We start from the raw sequence: 19,836 nt of genomic DNA, 5'->3' as shown, positions 1-19,836 counted from the left end.
ACTAGAGACTCCACTCACCAATTTTTATCGCCAGATCCTATAATAAACGTGAAACCTAATAAAACCTTCATCGAGGTGCGAGCTCTTAAAAAAAACATTATAGTCCGTTTGCTACCTACAGTCTCGGCAGCTACGGTCCAATTTTTAATGCTTTCATTATTTGGACAGTCACCAAAATCGATGTCTCCGTCCGAGATTTTTATATTTTATTTCACCTAGAAATGAATGGCCGTTTTCTGCCATTCGCACACTTTGTCGTAACGAGGGAACCACTCGTTGAATTGGTCCAAATATAAGGAAAGAAAATAAAAAAGTCAATATATTTACAAAAGGCAAACCATATTTACAACTATGTATAATATAACAACAACAGTATTTCGAAGCTTTACTAAAACTTGCTTCGTCATTTTATTATTTTAGTATCAAGTTGGTCGATCATTCCAAACAAAATAACACTTATGAAATACGTTTTGTTTCCTAAACCATTATCACATATTAATTATTTAATAAATAAATTGAGCACTAGCTTAACCAGGTTTCTTAATGGTAACTTTGTCTTAATTAACTATACTTTCAAGTCTTATTTAAATCAGGAAATACTCGGGGCCAACGTAAGAGCCACACTTTGGGAAATCGGCAGGAGCTTGAACGAAATCACCTTCCTGTCCCACTTTGAGTATAAAGTCTAGTCCTCTTGTCCAATGCGTGGACCTTTCATCTCTCATCAGCCAGTACCCTGGGTTGTCAGCTTTGAAACGGAGCGCTACTACTCCGAATTTTGGAATTGTTATAGTGTCTTTTATAATAGGATCGATAAGGTTTTTGGACGGGAACAGAGTGCCTTCTTCGTTCATTTTCAGAATGGTGTCCTTGTCTAGACTGCTGTTGAACCCTCTGATGCCAACTACGTAGAAACTGTAGCCGTGGAGGTGGAAGATGTGGTCAGATTCGCCGCCTGTAGACAAATGTTAATATGTATATGAGACATTACATCAATTAAAAATATCACAGCGGTTAGGTTAAGTTAGGCTATCACAGAATATTCTCCTATTAATCTACAAAAATATCGGGAGCTCGAAAACAATACTCAATTTGTAATCACGGTTCATATCCCGGTCTATTATATAGGTAACTCTAGTGAAACTAACCGTGAATCAGTCAAAATGGTAACAAAAATATGGTTTCGTAGAACGTTGGGAGCCTAGTGATGAGGGCTTGCGACTTTCAATCCGGAGGTCGCGGGTTTGAACTTTGAACCCCGAGTATAGTTTGACCTATTTTCTGACTATTGTCAATCGTTCGTTCGCGCATCAAAAACCCCGGGGTGCCATTATACTCTTATGTTGCTCATATTGGAACATAAAGGGCGGAAAATGTATACTTGTGAAATAAATTCGTAAGTTATGGACCATTATCATTTCTGAGGGCCATTCCCAATGATATTTAATTACACAAACGGGTCTACCGCGAATCATGTCGGGTGTATCGCTGTAGACCCGTTTGTGTAATTAAATATGTGTACAAGACGCGAGAGTTTAAATTGTTACGTTCCCAATGTTCTAAACATAGTGAAACCGATTGGAATAATTATAATACTTATATTATAAGTAATATTAAGTTATATATGGCTACTAAAAGAAGCACGAGAGTGCAAGCTTTCCTACCGCGCTAACAGCCGTAACATATATTGGTAAACCGGTTTGAATTTTGGGTTCATTCCGCGAGAATACAGAAACAATTAAATTAGTCTTCCAATTGCTGTTACGGCTATTATAATATAGGTGGACAGTTCCATTCTACCCCTAACGTGTGATGAATGAGATAGACCTACACGTTCTGGGTATCCAATGTATCCATAGGTAGGTATTAGGTATCCAATTTTATCCCGTAACTACTTAGCAATAGATTACGCTTCATTGAACATTTTGGTCTTGAAATTGATAGGTACGAGCGATTCTTACGTGACTTAGTTTTCAATCGATTGTACAATGCTGAAATTGCCGACGCTTGATGTTAATGAACCCCTCTGCCGCCATAATGTATCAACACAATGTAGGGCCACAGCCCAGTCGTAAATAAATCAGACACTTGCGGTGCGCCATCGGGTCAGCTCTGAATCATTCATTCCCTTTGACGAGTTTCTGTTCGGCGTGTACGGCAGTGCAAAAGTTGCTTCATCTTTTATTTAATGACACCTCTAAGCACGTTCAGTGACAGCTGTTTGGGATAAATATTGCATAGGCGTTGCTAGAAACACCAGGGTGACCATTTGTAACCTACATTAAAATAAAGGCTAACATACTATACTATACCTAGTGAATACTACAATTGGACATTAAATAACGTTTTCAGTTTTACTAACATATGACACAGTCGACCCAGGTTAACATAAATAAGGATGTGGGAGTTTCTGACAGTATTAATTTAATAAAACACACTTTACATACAACGCAAAGTATTGCTACGCTCTTATTTAAACTAGTCCCGTGACTAATATTATTTTCATCACACTCGCTCAGTAAATGTGGAATTGCACAGGCTTAGCGGGAGTAATAGAAAAAGCGTTATCCCTAGGGAGTAATGAAGTTTCTAGTACCATAATAAACAGTTTTTTGTCTTTATACTTCATTTTTGTATCGCAAGTGTGATGAAAAACATTGTGTGTAACTCGGGGCGTAATAATATTGCAAACTCGAGTCTATAAATCGCTCCAGCAAGCCGTCGCGATTTAACTTACTCTCGTTTGCAATATTTAACTTACGCCCCATTTTGCACAATGTAGGTACTATTAGGAAGCTAATTCGAACGTACACTCATATCAAAACGTTATTTGATGTCATTTAGTTACCATGCGTCTTGCTCGCGCCAATACCTACTTGGATAAGTACGAGTGAAATGCACGATAAATTAATGACATCATTTAGATATCAATTCTGATGTCACTGTACGTTCAAATTGGCCTGTAATGGCTGTAATTCAGGGCCCCTATTCGACATGTGCAACTGTCAAATTTCGCGTCATTTGAAATTCAACTGTTGAAGTTCATTTGAAGTTCATCAAGTGCTGAAGTTCATTTGGTACAAACAATAATTTAACAAAAAACAACTTTGTTTTATTATTACTTTAAGGTTTATAATGGTTTGGTTTGGTTGTCACCTAACTGTGGATTGCTAATGTCAAATTTTGACAAGTAATGATTCCAAAGGTAGACTTGGTTCTCTATGACCTTCGGCACCATCTTGGAGTTTTTGACGTGCGAAAGGGTAATTTATAGCAAAGAGTAAAACTTTTTTTTTTTCAGTACGTAAGTTTACATGAATTAATGACATCTTGTGAGCGATAGACCAACGAATGCGCTGTAGGCGATGCGGCGGCGAGTAGTGGAACTTACGTGACAATTTCCATCAATCAAAAAGGGACTACATTGCTGATGGTCGATAAAGGCTATTAATAATTGAATTTTAACAGCAAGAATGCCTTATTGACAAGCGATCTTTTTGTTGAACCCACACCTACACGTCAAATAATGCTTGCTCCACACATTCTCCTATAAACGCTCAAAATTGTAAAAAAATGAAACAATTTACTCATCACCTCTCTCAACTCAAGCTGCCTATTTCTAAACCACGTTAATAAACCACAAGTTGTACCTTAACACATTTCGTAAACCACATATTCAGAAAAGTCCGTATTTTATTACTAAGTGGAACATGAATAGCTTGTATTACTTTTTTGGCATAAAAATAATCTAAATTAGTCAAAATATTTTGACTAAATATTGCGCTACTGCTACCTACTATATAGGTACCTACTACCTTAGTAACTTGGTAACTTTGTCAGTCACCAACTATTTTGATGCTACCTACAAAGAGCATCAAAATAGTTGGCGACTGACAGGTCAGGCTCCGGTCTTGGTAAGTAATATAGTCAAATACAGTAGGTCATAAGACCTAACATTACTACCAAGACCTAATAGTACCTATTGTTTAATATGTATCTACTCAGAGATGATTTTTAATTAAAGGAGATTAAATACATATATGTTATTCAACTACAAATAAAAAAATTGATCTATTTCAGTTTACACATTTTTTTTCGTTTAATTTTAATAAAACATTAAAGTTTTTAAGCATTCAACTTTATTTAATTTTCTTCACTTTATTATTTTCTGATATTTAGGTAGGTATGGTGTTTCAGGTTGGTAACAGGAAATAAGAAAACCACACCTCTCCAAAAACTCTGCTGGTGATTCACATCTGTAAGTTTAAATATGAAACATGATAAAAACACTTAATTTAAAAACTTAATGTCTGGGAGACCGAGTTTTGCTCTGGAAAGTTTGTAATTTTATGAATAAAGAAATATGAAATATGAAATATATGAAACATATAATAACCCAAAAATGCGCGTTTTCCCAGAGATAAAACCTAGCTAGATCAATTTTGCGCCCCCGTAAACCTCCATATAGCAAATTTCATCTAAATCCGTTTAGAGCCGTTCCCGAGATCCCCGAAATATATTATACATATAAATAAATAAATAAATATACAAGAATTGCTCGTTTAAAGGTATTAAAAACTTATAAATAAATTATTAGCCCTAAATCCTGGTAGTGAGTGTAGTGACCTACCAAGTGCGGTAGGGTGCCCTTCTGCAGGCTGGCCGCTTGCCCCGCTGGATAAGAATGCTGATCCGCATCATCAAAAGCATACAGATATAAAGCGCTTTGACAGCTCCTCATAGAGGCAACGCGCGCTAGGCCGCACGCCATAAATCTAAGCTAAAGTCTTAAATTCGAGATCATGAACATGAAATATTGTTCGCTATAATATTAAAATCATAGGTATTAGACCTATGATTTTACTATTATAGCGAAAAGTTAGCAGGAGACGGCCGTGCCGTGGTCGTGATAGGTACAGCATGCGTGGACCAGACAAGCAAACCCTGAATTATGTCCCTACCTATTTTACTATACCTTTGTTCACCATTATGTTCACCTATGTATATTTACTCTTCTTTCCAAGATAATCATCTTTTTCAAAATGTAACCCGTATAATCGGGCTGTATAATTGCCTCAATTTTTTTTACACAAAGTTGTATGTAATCTTAATTCGATAATTAATGATGTTTTACATATTTATCATATACTATTTTGCAAATTTTTCTTGGATATTACGTTGTTTATTTCGATTGACGTGTTTATTATTTTCGTTACTATGACAGCGTTTTTTTTTTCTTTTTTGGCATTTACTACAGTAGCCAGTGTCATGTCGATATAAAAACACTTTAAAAATGGAAAGGTTGAGTCCTCAATACAGTGACATTATAACTCAAACAAGAACCATCCAAAGGGGGGTGGGGGAAATTTCGTTATCTGCCTCTCTATCACTCTTGCATATACGAGCGAAATTTAATGGTGGCAGATAACGAAATTGGTTTCGCGGCAGGCCCTCTTTAAACAAACCGCCTTGATTCATCAATGTTATATTTATTAGGAACAAACGTTGACTGCCGACTGTCCTGTCTTCAGCAGCGGAGTTGAAACAGTCGCCGTGGTCGAAATCGGCCGGGAGAGTATATATATATATATATTATACTACTCTTTGCTGCCCACTTCTAGCGCTGACGGTACACCGCGAAAATCAGTAAAATGCTGCAAATGGTGTTAAAGGTCTGAAAATCGGTACGATTGATCTTTAGGACATTTGAAACAATTTGACCCGAAGCGCCAACAAATAAAAAAAAACGAGAGGAGTTATGACGTCATGTTTTTTTGTATGAAATAAAAAAAATGTTTAGAAACCTATCGTGTATGGTATTAAACGAAAGGGCTTTCTGAGCCAATGCTAAAAATATATCACATAGTTACATTTCAGTCATTTTGTTTAAATTATAATAAAAATAGTTTTCAAAACATACCAAGTTTGGGCTTCTCCAGATACAATACCATAATTTTTTTTTTGTAAAACTTATAAATAAATTATTAGCCCTAAATCCTGGTAGTGAGTGTAGTGACCTACCAAGTGCGGTAGGGTGCCCTTCTGCAGGCTGGCCGCTTGCCCCGCTGGATAAGAATGCTGATCCGCATCATCAAAAGCATACAGATATAAAGCGCTTTGACAGCTCCTCATAGAGGCAACGCGCGCTAGGCCGCACGCCATAAATCTAAGCTAAAGTCTTAAATTCGAGATCATGAACATGAAATATTGTTCGCTATAATATTAAAATCATAGGTATTAGACCTATGATTTTACTATTATAGCGAAAAGTTAGCAGGAGACGGCCGTGCCGTGGTCGTGATAGGTACAGCATGCGTGGACCAGACAAGCAAACCCTGAATTATGTCCCTACCTATTTTACTATACCTTTGTTCACCATTATGTTCACCTATGTATATTTACTCTTCTTTCCAAGATAATCATCTTTTTAATTTCTTCTTCGCATTGAAACTTGCTTTTTCTACTCCCGTACTTTTATTTGTCATTTAAAGGGTCGTGCACACACCTTTAAACCCCTAACTTATAGTTATCAACACAAGTCTTTAGTCTATTCCCCAAAAAAATATTTGTGCATACACGCAGTATCTTTTTGGCACTTTTACGATACTTCGTGTAATCACCATTTAAAAAATATTGTATGGAATACATTGTTTCCAACCTAATTTTAATTGTCATTTCTGACAGATGAGTAAACCATAGACATGTTTTGGTTAATGGTACGATTATTTTCATCTTTATAGGGCTGTATCTCCTAAACCGTGCGTCGTAGCACAAAAATAATCAAATTTTCGTTCCCCTTTGAAACCCCTAAGTAATATTTTTTTTTTTTTATAGGGTTTTATCTCCTAAACCGTGCGTCGTAGCGCAAAAATATTAAAATATTCATTCCTCTGTAAGAAACCCTAATTAATATTTAAAAAAAAACACAAAAAAGAGATTAAAAAAACAAAAAAAACTTTATAATGCTGTATCTCCTAAACCGTGCGTCGTAGCGCAAAAATAATCAAATTTTCGTTCCCCTTTAAGAAACCCCTAAGTAAGATTTAAAAAACACAAAAAAAGAAAAAAAAAGAAAAAGAGGAAGAAAAATATTTATAGGGCTGTATCTCCTAAACCGTGCGTCGTAGCGCAAAAATAATGAAATTTTCGTTCCCCTTAAGAAACCCACGCACTGAACAACCTATCACATTAGGACATGAAACAATCATCATCATCCATTTTTATTATTATTTCATTGCATTTCAAAGTAAGTGCTTGGTCGTAGAAAAAGTATTGTATGCAACGTTGTTTAACCGAGTCAAAAAATACTAGTGGCGTCTTTATTAACAATTTTCGGTTGTTGTTTGTTGTTATTGTTACTCACGCCACTCGCCTTTTTTGACCTCTCTTAAACAACAGTTGCATAAAATACTATTACATGTTCCTTTGGTAATATCTAAGCTTTAAGTAAGAAAAAGTTCAGATGAGTGGGGGGTGGAGAACTCGGGAAAGGGGGGACGTTAAAGGTGAGTTTTTTCGGTTAATTCTTTCTTAATTATTACATAGACAATTTTTACTACGACTTATAGATTCCGAGATATAAGCGACTTTCTGAAAAAAAACCGTTATATATTAATTTTATGCTTTCTTTTTAAATATTTAATTGAGAGATTCATAGATCACACTATGTAAAATTGAAAAATAAAAAAAAACCTAAATGTATATAATTTCAAAATTGCTTTATTAGGGTTAGATATGAGGATATTAGGTATAAGATTAGAGGTATATTTTACAAAAAAAAATTTACCGTATTGTATCTGGAGAATCCCAAACTTAATTGGTATGTTTTGAAAATTATTTATATTATAATTAAAAAAAAATACTGAAATGTAATGATGTGATATATGTTTGGAATCGGCTCAGAAAGCCCTTTCGTTTAATACCAAACACGATAGGTTTTTAAACAATATTTTTTTATTCCTTACAAAAAAAGATGACGTCATAACTCCTCTCGTTTTTTTTTTTATATGTTGGTGCTTCGGGTCAAATTGTTTCAAATGTTCTAAAGATCAATCGTACCGATTTTCATACCTTTAACATCATTTGCAGCATTTTACTGAATTTCTCGGTGTACCGCCAGCGCTATATAGGTATACTTGGTCAACCAGATCTTGACAGTAGAAAAAGTCGGCAATTTTGAAAAATGTAGGCGCGAAGGGATATCGTCCCATGGAAGATTTGAATTTCGTGCCTTTTTTTACTGACAAGATTTGGTTGACCAGCTATATACATATTATACTACTCTTTGCCTACGCCTTTGCTTTAAACTTTTTTTAACAAGTTTTCACAGACAATTAATAATTTGATATAGACACATCAAGGCGGTTTGTTTACAAAGGGCCCTATCGGGAAGTGCGAAAATCGAAACTCAGCTATTTGCCTCTTTATCGCTCGAATATGCAAGAGTGATAGAGAGGTTAGATAACAATATTTCTAATTTCTGACTGTATTTTTCTTTAAATATTTTCAAATATAATTAAGTGGCGTTGTTTTATCACAAAGTTAAAAAGACTTAAAAGACCACTGTCTGTATCATCACCATCAGATCAACTCGATGGTAACCATAAAAATATTGTATTGTCACCCATATTACATATTATGTACTTATGTAAATTTTCAGCTTCATTGAACACCCGAGAAGTGGGTCAAATCTAGACACGCGGTAGCGTGTCCAGCCAAGTTCAAAGAAAAAGGAACTGGCGACGCAGCAACCGTGTGTAATATTACACGAACCATTTCGAGCTACTTTTGACCCCTTCACAACTTGAAACCTACTTAACCTACACACATGAAATTTGGCACATGTATTCAAGTCCCTTAGCTTGTTCAAAATACACTATTTCATAAACATAGCTCAAACAGTTATTGATAAATTAACGTTTAAAAACCGGCATTTTTGTGACTGACTGACATATAGATCAAAAACCTAACCCACTTCCAGGTGACCTAGAAACTTGAAATTTGGCATCAAGGTAGACTATTAGGTGTATATAGAAGGAAAAATGTGAAAATTGGAAATGATTGATATTTTGATGGAAAAAAAATAATTAATACTTATAGACCAAAAACCTAACCCACTTCTAGATTACTTAGAAACTTGATATTTGGCAAGGTAGACTATTAGGTGCATATAGAAGGAAAAATGTGAAAACTGGAAATTATTGATATTTCGATGGAAAAAAAATAATTAATACTTATAGACCAAAAACCTAACCCACTTCTAGATGACTTAGAAACTTGATATTTTGCATCAAGGTAGAATATTAGGTGAAACTAGCCAAGACAAATCCTTTATAATTTCAGGATTTTCTACACAGCACAGAACTTGGCACCCATATAGATCTCAATTCTTTTGTCGGCGAGTCAACAACGACACGTATTCTCAATATTGAACTTGGCTCTCATTTCACATTTATGTTTTTGTTGGGATTTAATTTGCATGATTTGATTGGAACCACATTGGAACAGACAGACAACCAACGGGACAGATAAAACTAAGTAAAAGCTTGAAAAAATGTGGCTTTTTCAATTTCTATTGCAACTTCAGATGAAAACGGGGTTTCTATTGTTTCCCAGATAGTTTTAAGCCATAATGTATTGTTTGCTCGAATTTTCGTTAGTCATAATTCATTTAGTTCAGAAACGCGTCACTTTTCAGGATTGCCATAAAACAAATCTAACCTAACCTAACCTATCTATAGGATAACCTAACTAAAATCTTGAAATGTTAACGGTTTCAGTTTTATGAGTAATGATAATATGACAAACAATACATTATGACTTAAAACTTTATGGGAAACAACGGGACCCCATGAAAACGTCCTTATTGAAGCATAAGGACCCTTAATTTATGGAAAGCCACATATAACAACTATAAGAGGTCTAATCATTTTATTAAAACAACGGTATGTGTGATAAAAATACATTTATTTGGCACAATGAATATAATCTCTTTGAGCCTGATTAACCACACGCACGCGACAGTAGGTATACACTTAGACACATACTATAATTATTATCTCGGGTTCTCACAAAACAAAACGAACTGACCTGCTCACAATTCAAATACCTTCTACCATTTTTAATATTGATCGACCTTATCGTTCGAACGTCACCCCACGAAATCGTTCAATATTCAAGATGGAGGGATCGATCACGTGACCATTCACGTGATCGATCATTACAAATACTTTTAAAAGTCACTTAGCTTATTTAATCTAGAAAAATGTTTTATAAGTACTAAAAATCTATATAAACCACACAGTATCCTTACAGCTCGGCCATCCTGCTAGAGCAAGTCCCTTTGCTCATCTACAATTACCATTCGATTAAATGTTAGATATACTGGTTTTATAACAGTATATTACAAAATAATGTATATTTTAACTAAGTTATACGAATTTATATGATCACTTTATTTATTAGCATTCATTTAATTATTTTTAATGAACTCATTGAACAACGTCAAGAAAGCCTAATCAATAGCACTTATATAACACATAATAATCAAACAACATAATGTTATTATATTTTAGGATTTCTATTAGTACACACACACCTCTACCTAATTACAGATACAGATACAATTGAAAATTCGAACTTACAATAGTGCAATATTAATTAAAAAATTATCAATTTATCTAAATTACCTATGTCCTAGATCCTAGACTAACAGCCATGCAAATTAGCCATGATGATTACTCAGACCCATTTGGACTTTCGGTGTCGTCACTGCCAAATTCGGAACTACTTACTTACTTTACCATGCTTGTTATCAAACACAACCAAGATTTTAATTTATTTATCGCACTTATGTTTTCATAACGATGGTTGCCCTTTTCCGTGTTAGTGGTGTATCTTCGACTACTTAGCGGTCGTTAGGAAGGCATCTAATAATCCTATACGGTCCCTGGTATTTGCTACCCAATTTTGATTTACCACCACTCGGCACTTCTCTCCTAACGCTCACTAGGTCCGTGATTAATCTAACGGGTGTTCCAAAATAGCTCATGTAGTCGCGGAAGACCTTCACCGTTGTTGAGGTCTTTGTATTTCGAACAGGCTAGATGTTAATGAATTTAGAAAAGCTGTCATTTATAACAAGGAGGTAATCACCGTGAGGGTCTCTAGTTCAAATGAATGCGAACGTTGCTTATCTGGTTTAGTTTTCCCGCTAAAGTACGAGACTGGCTTAAAAGGGCCTTCGTCACTTTTTTTTTTGGAAAAGCAACTGAGTCTTACGTTTCGGGTCATAAATATTGAGAATAGATCTAGATATTAGTTTTCCCTTTAATGAGTTGAATGCATCATCCTGGTCACTGATTCTGGTCACTTCCATTCATTGCCTTTCTTCAGCATGTCTGTCAGTGGTCTGCGTATCACAGCTAAGTCACGTACAAACCTGCTAAAGAAGCTTGCCAAGCCTATAAATAGCTTTAGAGTCAATCCACCTATCGTTATATTGACTTGTACAATATATTATAATCTTTCATAAGTAGCCATAATTTCCTTGTATTCAATCTTAATTTTTAGTGTAACCTCTGTATTTATAATTAAAATTTTGTTCAATAAAGATCCTCTTCCCCATATATCTTAATTGTTATTATTTTTATTATTTTATTTTTATGACATGTTTCCCTTAAATCTAAATCTTACGTATTTTAGTAGGTAACATCTTAATTTAATATATTCTGTATTTTTAATTTAAGTTGTAATTTTAATTTTTTTTTATGTTTCCCAGCCTTTTGAGCCATGTTGCTTGATTAATAAAATATATAATAATATAGGTAATCATAACATCAACTTTTTTTTTTATTCCTGTACGGTCACGTTAGCTTTTGTCTTACCTAATTATCGCTTTACGCGGCCAGCTACACCTACCGTTACAGGCAGGTTGCTAGTGTCAAAATTTAATTCAATTTATTCCCGTCGGTTTTCTATTTAGAGTTAACGCACTACCCAATACCCATATTGACAAAACACAAAAGATTTGTATGTATTTTTTTTTTATCAGGATATCGATAATAGTTATATTTGGAATTGTTTCTCTACTACTACCTACAGAACACTGGAAGATGACCTAGCTTCCCACAGGTCCGCTGTCTTTTTACCCAGGAAACTTTTGTGTTCTTCCTCGTTACAATTATGACAAACAATTTTATTAGAGGGTTAATCCGATTGTTTTATAGTAGGGTTATCTAACTATTTCCTATCTTGTCCCTGCTTATCAAATTTTTGACCTATTTCTCTGTTAAACCCCACCTTAACTGTTTCTAAATACTTAAGACCCTCTTCAGGTTCACGAAAGCACGGTCCTCTATACCATCTAACAAGCAGTCAACAACAGCTTTCCAACCCTTAATACAAAATCTGTTTAATAAATATAACTTTGTCATATAATAGTGCTCAAGTGAATCTCCATATTTAGCTTTCTTGGAGAGCATAGTTGTTAAAAGTTCCGCGTAATCATCACAACATGGGAAAGATTCTACAAGTTTCTTTTTCTACTCCGACCACGTGTAGAGGACAGTGCTAGGATCCTGGTACAAAGATTTAGCAGGGCCTGTAAGTTTCGGAAGCGTAAAATGTATAATCTCTTTCTCTGTCCACCCGTAAATCTCAGCACTCCTCTACTTTGTAAGCCATGTAAGAATGGTTTAATCTTTCTACATTGGATCGGACTCGTGAACATTATTTAACGACAATTTAGAAGATAAACTGCCTTTCATATCTTTTATGGTGTTCAAAAATTTACTTATAACATTTTCACCAAATTCGGGTAGTTTACTTACGCTATCACTAGTGATGGGTAGGACATCAATTTAAAATGAGTTTGTATGAGTACCTCATTTTCTAAAATGAGGTGTTACAATGTCTTACTTCAAATGAGGTGAGGTACTAGCATATTTTCAGCGTCGACTATTCCATTAATTCCAACGGCGACAAAAATATTTAATGTATATACATATTTATGTATTCATCACTTCCTTTATAAATAAATAAATAGTAACATTTAATTGAAGTGCAATTCTGAAGGTTAAGAATAGAACTTTTAGGAGAAAGATAATTTTAGAATCAAGTAAAATGAATAGAGGAGTGAAGTAAGACATTTTTGCGGTACGAAGTACTGCGACAAATTAACAAAATGAGTGGTACAAATGAGGTGCCTCACGAGTGAGCGACTCAACACTAGCTATCACGCCGTTAATTAAGACTATGTTTGGGAATTTTTTTTGAACCGATCGACGCTCGGAGAGTGAGAGTATATATAACCTTTTATGTCCAGAGGTTATGCGATAGTCATCATCAGAACTGTTATTATAAATATATTGCCTATTTCTCTCCATGCGTCCATACCGTCTTGGGACTCACATGATGTCGTGGGTGCTTATATATAATTATCCTCGTTGTCTTCATAAGAGGAATTCCGCGACCTCCGCAATTTCCGTCGGGCTCGTGCGTCCACATATGGTGACGTGCTTCTACTGCGCGGAATGTGGCTTGACGGTCCACCGTGGCAATCTCTAACAGATTCCCCGCGCGAGCGGCGGCGCCAAGAGGCACTACCATTGTAGCCGCCCAAATTTCGTGTTCGCGAACATGAATCTCTCTCAAGCCGTAAATCGCGATCATATTCTTCATCATGCAGCAAGTGTTTGCGGCTTTGCCTTCCTTTCAGGCTCCCTTCCGCTCCCTCACTTGGCATCGCATGCAGCAAGTGTTTGCGGCTTTGCCTACCTTTTAGGCTCCCTTCCGCTCCCTCACTTGGCATGCCAGATGACTTACGCGTTGGACGTTCCCGAATCTCACATTCGTTAACGTCCACTTCTGTGACATTAAGATCTGAACTTCGCATCTTTCTGCCTGCCATTAAAAAATGGACAAACATCAAAGACGCGGCCACGCTAACAAGACTGGCCAAGAATAGAAACGACTTTGCAAAGGTGGCCACCGACGCCCGCTAGGGCATGACAACAGAAGAAGAAGATCTCTCTGCACCCACCATCGCTGACCTTATCGTCATTTACTGTCCATGTACGTACTGACTAAATAAGAACATTTTTTTTAATACCATGGCTCTACACTGACTACACAGTCAACCTAACATGCTCCTCCTCGCCTCGCTCGTCGTCGCACCTACTCTGGCAGAATACAGTGGTAACTATTGAAATAAGTAATTAAAAATTTAAAGACCTAATGGTACAATGGCCATTAGGTGTTTCATGATTAGGGATTTCGACTATAATATTTGCAATATTTTAGTTATTATTTTAGACGCCAACCTATCACTTCAAGTTCCCTATATGTTTTTTTTGGTGGCTTGATTTTGCTGCCAGTTTTTTTTTTAATAATTATCATGCTTATATTTGAGACTAATATAAACTTATTGGCTCTAAACTATTAATGCACAGCCAAATAATATTATTGTATGCCCAATGAAAGTTCCTGTTTAATATTTCAGTTGCCCCGTTAATAATAAGCCAAACTTATATTTGTACGGTTAATTATCGCCGCTCCTTCCAATTTTTAACCGTCCTTACAAACATTACGAGTGTGTAGCGTCATCTTGCACTATATGGTTAAAAATATGATTAGAATAGTACACGTTGTTTTTTTAAAAGAGCTCTATCAGCTGACAAAGTACCTTGATGTCAGTTAAGTACCTTGATGTCTAACACGATTTAAACCCGTAATATCAGCATTTCCAACAGGTTCTAACAACCCGAAATATTATCATCCCTGCCAATTTATTAAATTTTCACTAAGTTCAGGGAGTTTTCAGGGGCCTGAAAGATCTTTACAGGTTGTTTCTAATGAAGTTCTACACAATATGAAAAGAAATGCGTTCGTGCATTGGTGGGTATCCAAGAACCCGATAGCTGCAAGCCACATTTTTTTGAGCACGGCATACTTACGCTGCCATGTCTTTATATTTTAGAATTATGTATTTATGTCAAAAAAAACATACACTTGTTCAAACAGCTGCCAAATCGAAGGCTAAAATACAAACTTGAGCTACCCGCGCCTAAATTACAAATATATAGGAAAAAGCCCTCTTTATGCAGCAGCTAAATGCTACAATCATATTCCAGACTTTATAAAGGCAGAGGAAAGGGATACAACATACGCAAAAAGATTGAAATGGTTCCTTGCGAGAAAAGTGTATTATTCTATTAATGATTTCTTCGCAGATAGCTTTAATATGTAATTTATTAGTTCTATTTATATAATTTAATACGATGCTACTTTTGTGCTTTATTGCATGACATATGTAAATATTATAAATCTTAGTTTAAGGAAATGTTTGTCATACCCTTTTAGGGTCCATGAGGTACTTACTTGTATAAATGTTGTAACATCTCTTGTTGTAACCATGGTGCAATAAATAAATGATTGATTGATTGATTGATTGATTTGTAGTTATAACAAGTTTCAGCTGCTTTCAGCAGCCTGAAATATCGTTTCAAATCGTTTCTAATGAAGCTCTACACAATATCAAAACATTTGAAATATTCACAAGTTCAGTCACTTTCAGCAGGCTGAAATATCGTTTCAGGCCGTTTTGAATGAGGCTCTACATTAATGTAGAATTGAAACTTTTACAAATTTCAGTTATTTTCATCAACCAGACATATTTCAGGCCGATTCTAATAATTATCTTCACTGTATCAAAAATTCTAAATTTTCATCAATTATCAGTGTTTTTCAGCAGCCTGAAGCAACGTCGCGTCGCAGGGCGCGTCGAAACGGGTTCATTATTTATTTTATAAAAATGATTTTAAATTCTCCTCATCATGGTTACATTAAAATTTAATTATCCGTACCATTTACGAAGTATTTAAGCATGAATCTATTATAAGGATTTATTTCTTCATTTACCATATCGTTTAGTTTCTTTATACTTATAATCTGGTCATTATTTGAATAAACAACTATTATAAATATAGACTTGTTCACATGAATGTAACACGTGCATACTCAAACTCAATGTAATTCGAAGAATAAAAGAAAAACGAAAAGGGAAAGAGAATGGGAAGTTATATTGCATTGCCTTATTAGCATATCATCACGCATCTAGTTTTAGGCAAAACTTGAAAATATAATTATATTTACAAGTACCTACACTAAGATAAGAATAAACACTTAATTGCGAACCAATCAAAACATTATTAAATCTGACCGTCGCAATTGAAATACATTGTATAGGTAATAAAGTAAATAGGTATTTAATAGAATGCAACACCCAACCTTAGGTATTGGAAATTATAATTATCTTTGTAGTGTAAAACTTGTAACTGTTGTTTTTTGTCAAAACAGCTCAGAACAGGACAATACGTTTTAACGTATGCATGCACTCGTTTCATAATATATTTCTCACGTAAACAAATTTGAGATCACGAAATCAAAACGACTCAAATTGTTATTACATTACATTATTTTACTATTTAGTTTACTTTCCTAGTTGTATTAAGCTATCATTATTTAAGTGTGAGCACGAACCTCACACTAAAAAAATATTTAGTCAAAATAAGTGGTCAACAAAAACAATATCATTTAATTGTTGTGTCATTATTGTATTCATTGTGCCAGGGCCGATTAATTAACTTTTGCAGGCGGGATAAACGAGTGATTTGTAAAAATACTCGCCTATCCTCACTTCTGAGATATAAGAGGTCTAATCATTTTATTAAAACAACGGTATGTGTGATAAAAATACATTTATTTGGCACAATGAATATAATCTCTTTGAGCCTGATTAACCACACGCACGCGACAGTAGGTATACACTTAGACACATACTATAATTATTATCTCGGGTTCTCACAAAACAAAACGAACTGACCTGCTCACAATTCAAATACCTTCTACCATTTTTAATATTGATCGACCTTATCGTTCGAACGTCACCCCACGAAATCGTTCAATATTCAAGATGGAGGGATCGATCACGTGACCATTCACGTGATCGATCATTACAAATACTTTTAAAAGTCACTTAGCTTATTTAATCTAGAAAAATGTTTTATAAGTACTAAAAATCTATATAAACCACACAGTATCCTTACACAACCAATTCGAGGCTACTAGGTGGCAAAATACGACTCAATACGAGTAGGTAGGTCAAATACACGAGAGTATTAAAATAAGGATTTATATTTGGCCAAATATTCTTGTGACAAAGTTATTCTTCCTCGCGTTATCTCGATTTTGCCACGGATCATGAGAACCTATTGTTCTCTTGACAATTAATCCCAAGGATTGACGTAGGCACTAGTTTTTCCGAAAGCAACTGCCATCTGACCTTCCAACCCAGAGGGTAAACTAGGCCTTATTGGGATCTGTTAGGCTGTTAAAGTTTAAAGTTACCTACTCGTAAGTCTCGTAACACAACATATAAGTTTCACATAACAAAATTACTTACATATATATATTATGTACCTAAACATATTACTTTTCTAAAAAAAGGACTGAAATCTAGTGCTGCGAAGAAACGGTATTTTTGTTCGGCTTTTTTGTTGCTATTTTGGCATATGGATACATGGTAGAAGAAGTAAGTATGGAATCCTCCTCCGTTTTGCGTGGTCCGACGCACCTGGCCGGGTTTTCGCGATTTTCCGTCAATGTCTGTCAATACCTTATTTCTTACGAACACCTAAAATAATAAGTTTAAAATTAATCTCAATGTCTCCAGTTTGCTGTTCATTCAAACTGACAAAATCCAAATTTCTAAGGCCGACCGCTGTCTTATATAAGCCATTAAAATTCATCATGAATAACCCCACGTTGCGTTGTTATAAATTTAATTAAATAAATAATTATTTTATTTAATTTATAACAACTAATTAGGCATAGCGTCCAATTTAGAATATGATACAGGCACTAGTTCTTACGAATTTTACCTTAATTTATTAATCAAAGGACCTGAGGTAAAAGTGAGAAGAGGTTAATAAGCAGATGCACCAGCTAGTCGCCGACGCTCCGCTTCCCCCGGGATTAGCCCTTAAGCCTGCACCTAATAGACTGGCTCATAGGGGGCTATGAGCTTGCTGTTGCGTCAATTTTCATTTTTAGAAAAAAAAACTAGTCTACTAACTACTAACAACACAATAAATGCTTATTTTGCCGCATTCTTCACTATCTCTCCCTATTTCACTGCCATCTAACCCAGAGGACAAAAATATAGCTTATTGTGGCTACTGGCTACTCCGTCTTCCTCATGACTCATGATATTTTACTTCACCATAAAGTAATTTAATTGGTGTAATATCAAATGATATTTTTCACACAAGTTACAAGAAGTTCATTGCTAAGAACCACGACGATTGGTTTAAAATTTAAACTTTATATATAATTTGTTACCTAGTAATTATAATAAATCTGTTTTCTTTTTGACATTTAGTGGTATATGTATTGCTGTATGTTTATTGTCAAGTTTTTTTTAATTCTGGACAATTGTCATATATTCGTTTTCATGATAGATCTACACCAACGCAACTGCATGTCATGTTCTTGCGGTTTATTTTTATAACGCCAAGATCAAAATTTGACTGTTAACTCCATCTTGCGTCGAGTAGAGGAATCAAAAAACTATAGAAAATAGAAATGCAGTTTACTCTATGCCATAGAATCCCCTTTTAAATGTCATAAATCCAAACATGGCGGCCATACCAATAGACAATCAAGTCTAGCGATGAAATGATTTGTTTACATGAGATTCACTGACAGATAATGATCTTTACCTATTCGACAACCCACGATAGTTCAGATTCAAATGAACTTCAACATGCGACGTCAAAATTGGCATGTCGAATAAGGCCCCAGGAGGTCTACCGCGAAAACCGAAATATTTCGCAAATTGCGGGGATCTTTCTCTTTTACTCCAATGAACGCCTTCATATTAATAATTAGAGTGACAGAGAAAGATGCCCGCAATTTGCGAACTCCGATTTTCGCTGTGGTAGTGAGTGAACATTAGTTTAACTCGCAGCTATACTTGATTAAATGTAAAAAAATAAAGCTATCTGGAAGTATCCATGTATTTCAAAACTAGGAAAGACCTAAATGCATAATATTGCAGTTTAACTGTGTAACATATAACTGGATGCAATTTGTGGTCGATAGAGAGAAAGTTGCGACCACATTTTTATTTTATCATCTACAACTTTGTCTACGACACATGCGGTTTTGTGACATTATCGTTTTATGTCAGAACACCTAAATAGGTCATCAGCTTCCTCGCGTTGTCCCGGCATTTTGCCACGGCTCATGGGAGCCTGGGGTCCGCTTGGCAACTAATCCCAGTAATTGGCGTGGGCACTAGTTTTTACGAAAACGACTGCCATCTGACCTTCCAACCCAGAGGGTAAACTAGGCTAGGTATTGGGATTAGTCCGGTTTCCTCACGATGTTTTCCTTCACCGAAAAGCGACTGGTAAATATCAAATGATATTTCGTACATAAGTTCCGAAAAACTCATTGGTACGAGCCGGGGTTCGAACCCGCAACCTCCGGATTGCAAGTCGCACGCTCTTACCGCTAGGCCACCAGCGCTTTTTACCAGAACACCTAAATAGGTAAAAATATAAATTAACGACAATAGAATAAAACAATAAAAAATACAAGAATGGCTAGGCAATCAATAATTTTTAGCGGCATTTCTATATTTAATGACAATTGTCTATTATGAACTAGAAAACAACTTTTTTTATTGGATTCCCGATAAATGACAATTTACCAACAGCTATCGCGATACCGGAAGTAACTTGCTTCGGACACTTTGGGCCCGATTCGGATTTT

The 19,836-nt window shown here is 35.3% G+C and overlaps 1 protein-coding gene across 1 annotated transcript in view; it reads right to left on the bottom strand.

Annotated features, from left to right (window-relative positions):
• Positions 1–577: 577 nt before the first annotated feature.
• The window catches only part of LOC134648669 (uncharacterized), a 38,062-nt gene continuing 18,803 nt past the window's right edge, over positions 578–19,836 (bottom strand). The window contains exon 5 of the mRNA XM_063503165.1: positions 578–955. Coding sequence (XP_063359235.1) covers positions 585–955 — 371 coding nt within the window. The 3' untranslated portion in view covers positions 578–584. The remainder of the gene's footprint in view (positions 956–19,836) is intronic.

Source organism: Cydia amplana, chromosome 6 (genome assembly GCF_948474715.1).
Source record: "Cydia amplana chromosome 6, ilCydAmpl1.1, whole genome shotgun sequence".
In the NCBI taxonomy this organism is placed as follows: Eukaryota; Metazoa; Arthropoda; class Insecta; order Lepidoptera; family Tortricidae; genus Cydia; species Cydia amplana.
The sequence above is the reverse complement of the archived record's forward strand: the minus strand, read 5'-3'. Positions and strand labels throughout refer to the sequence as shown.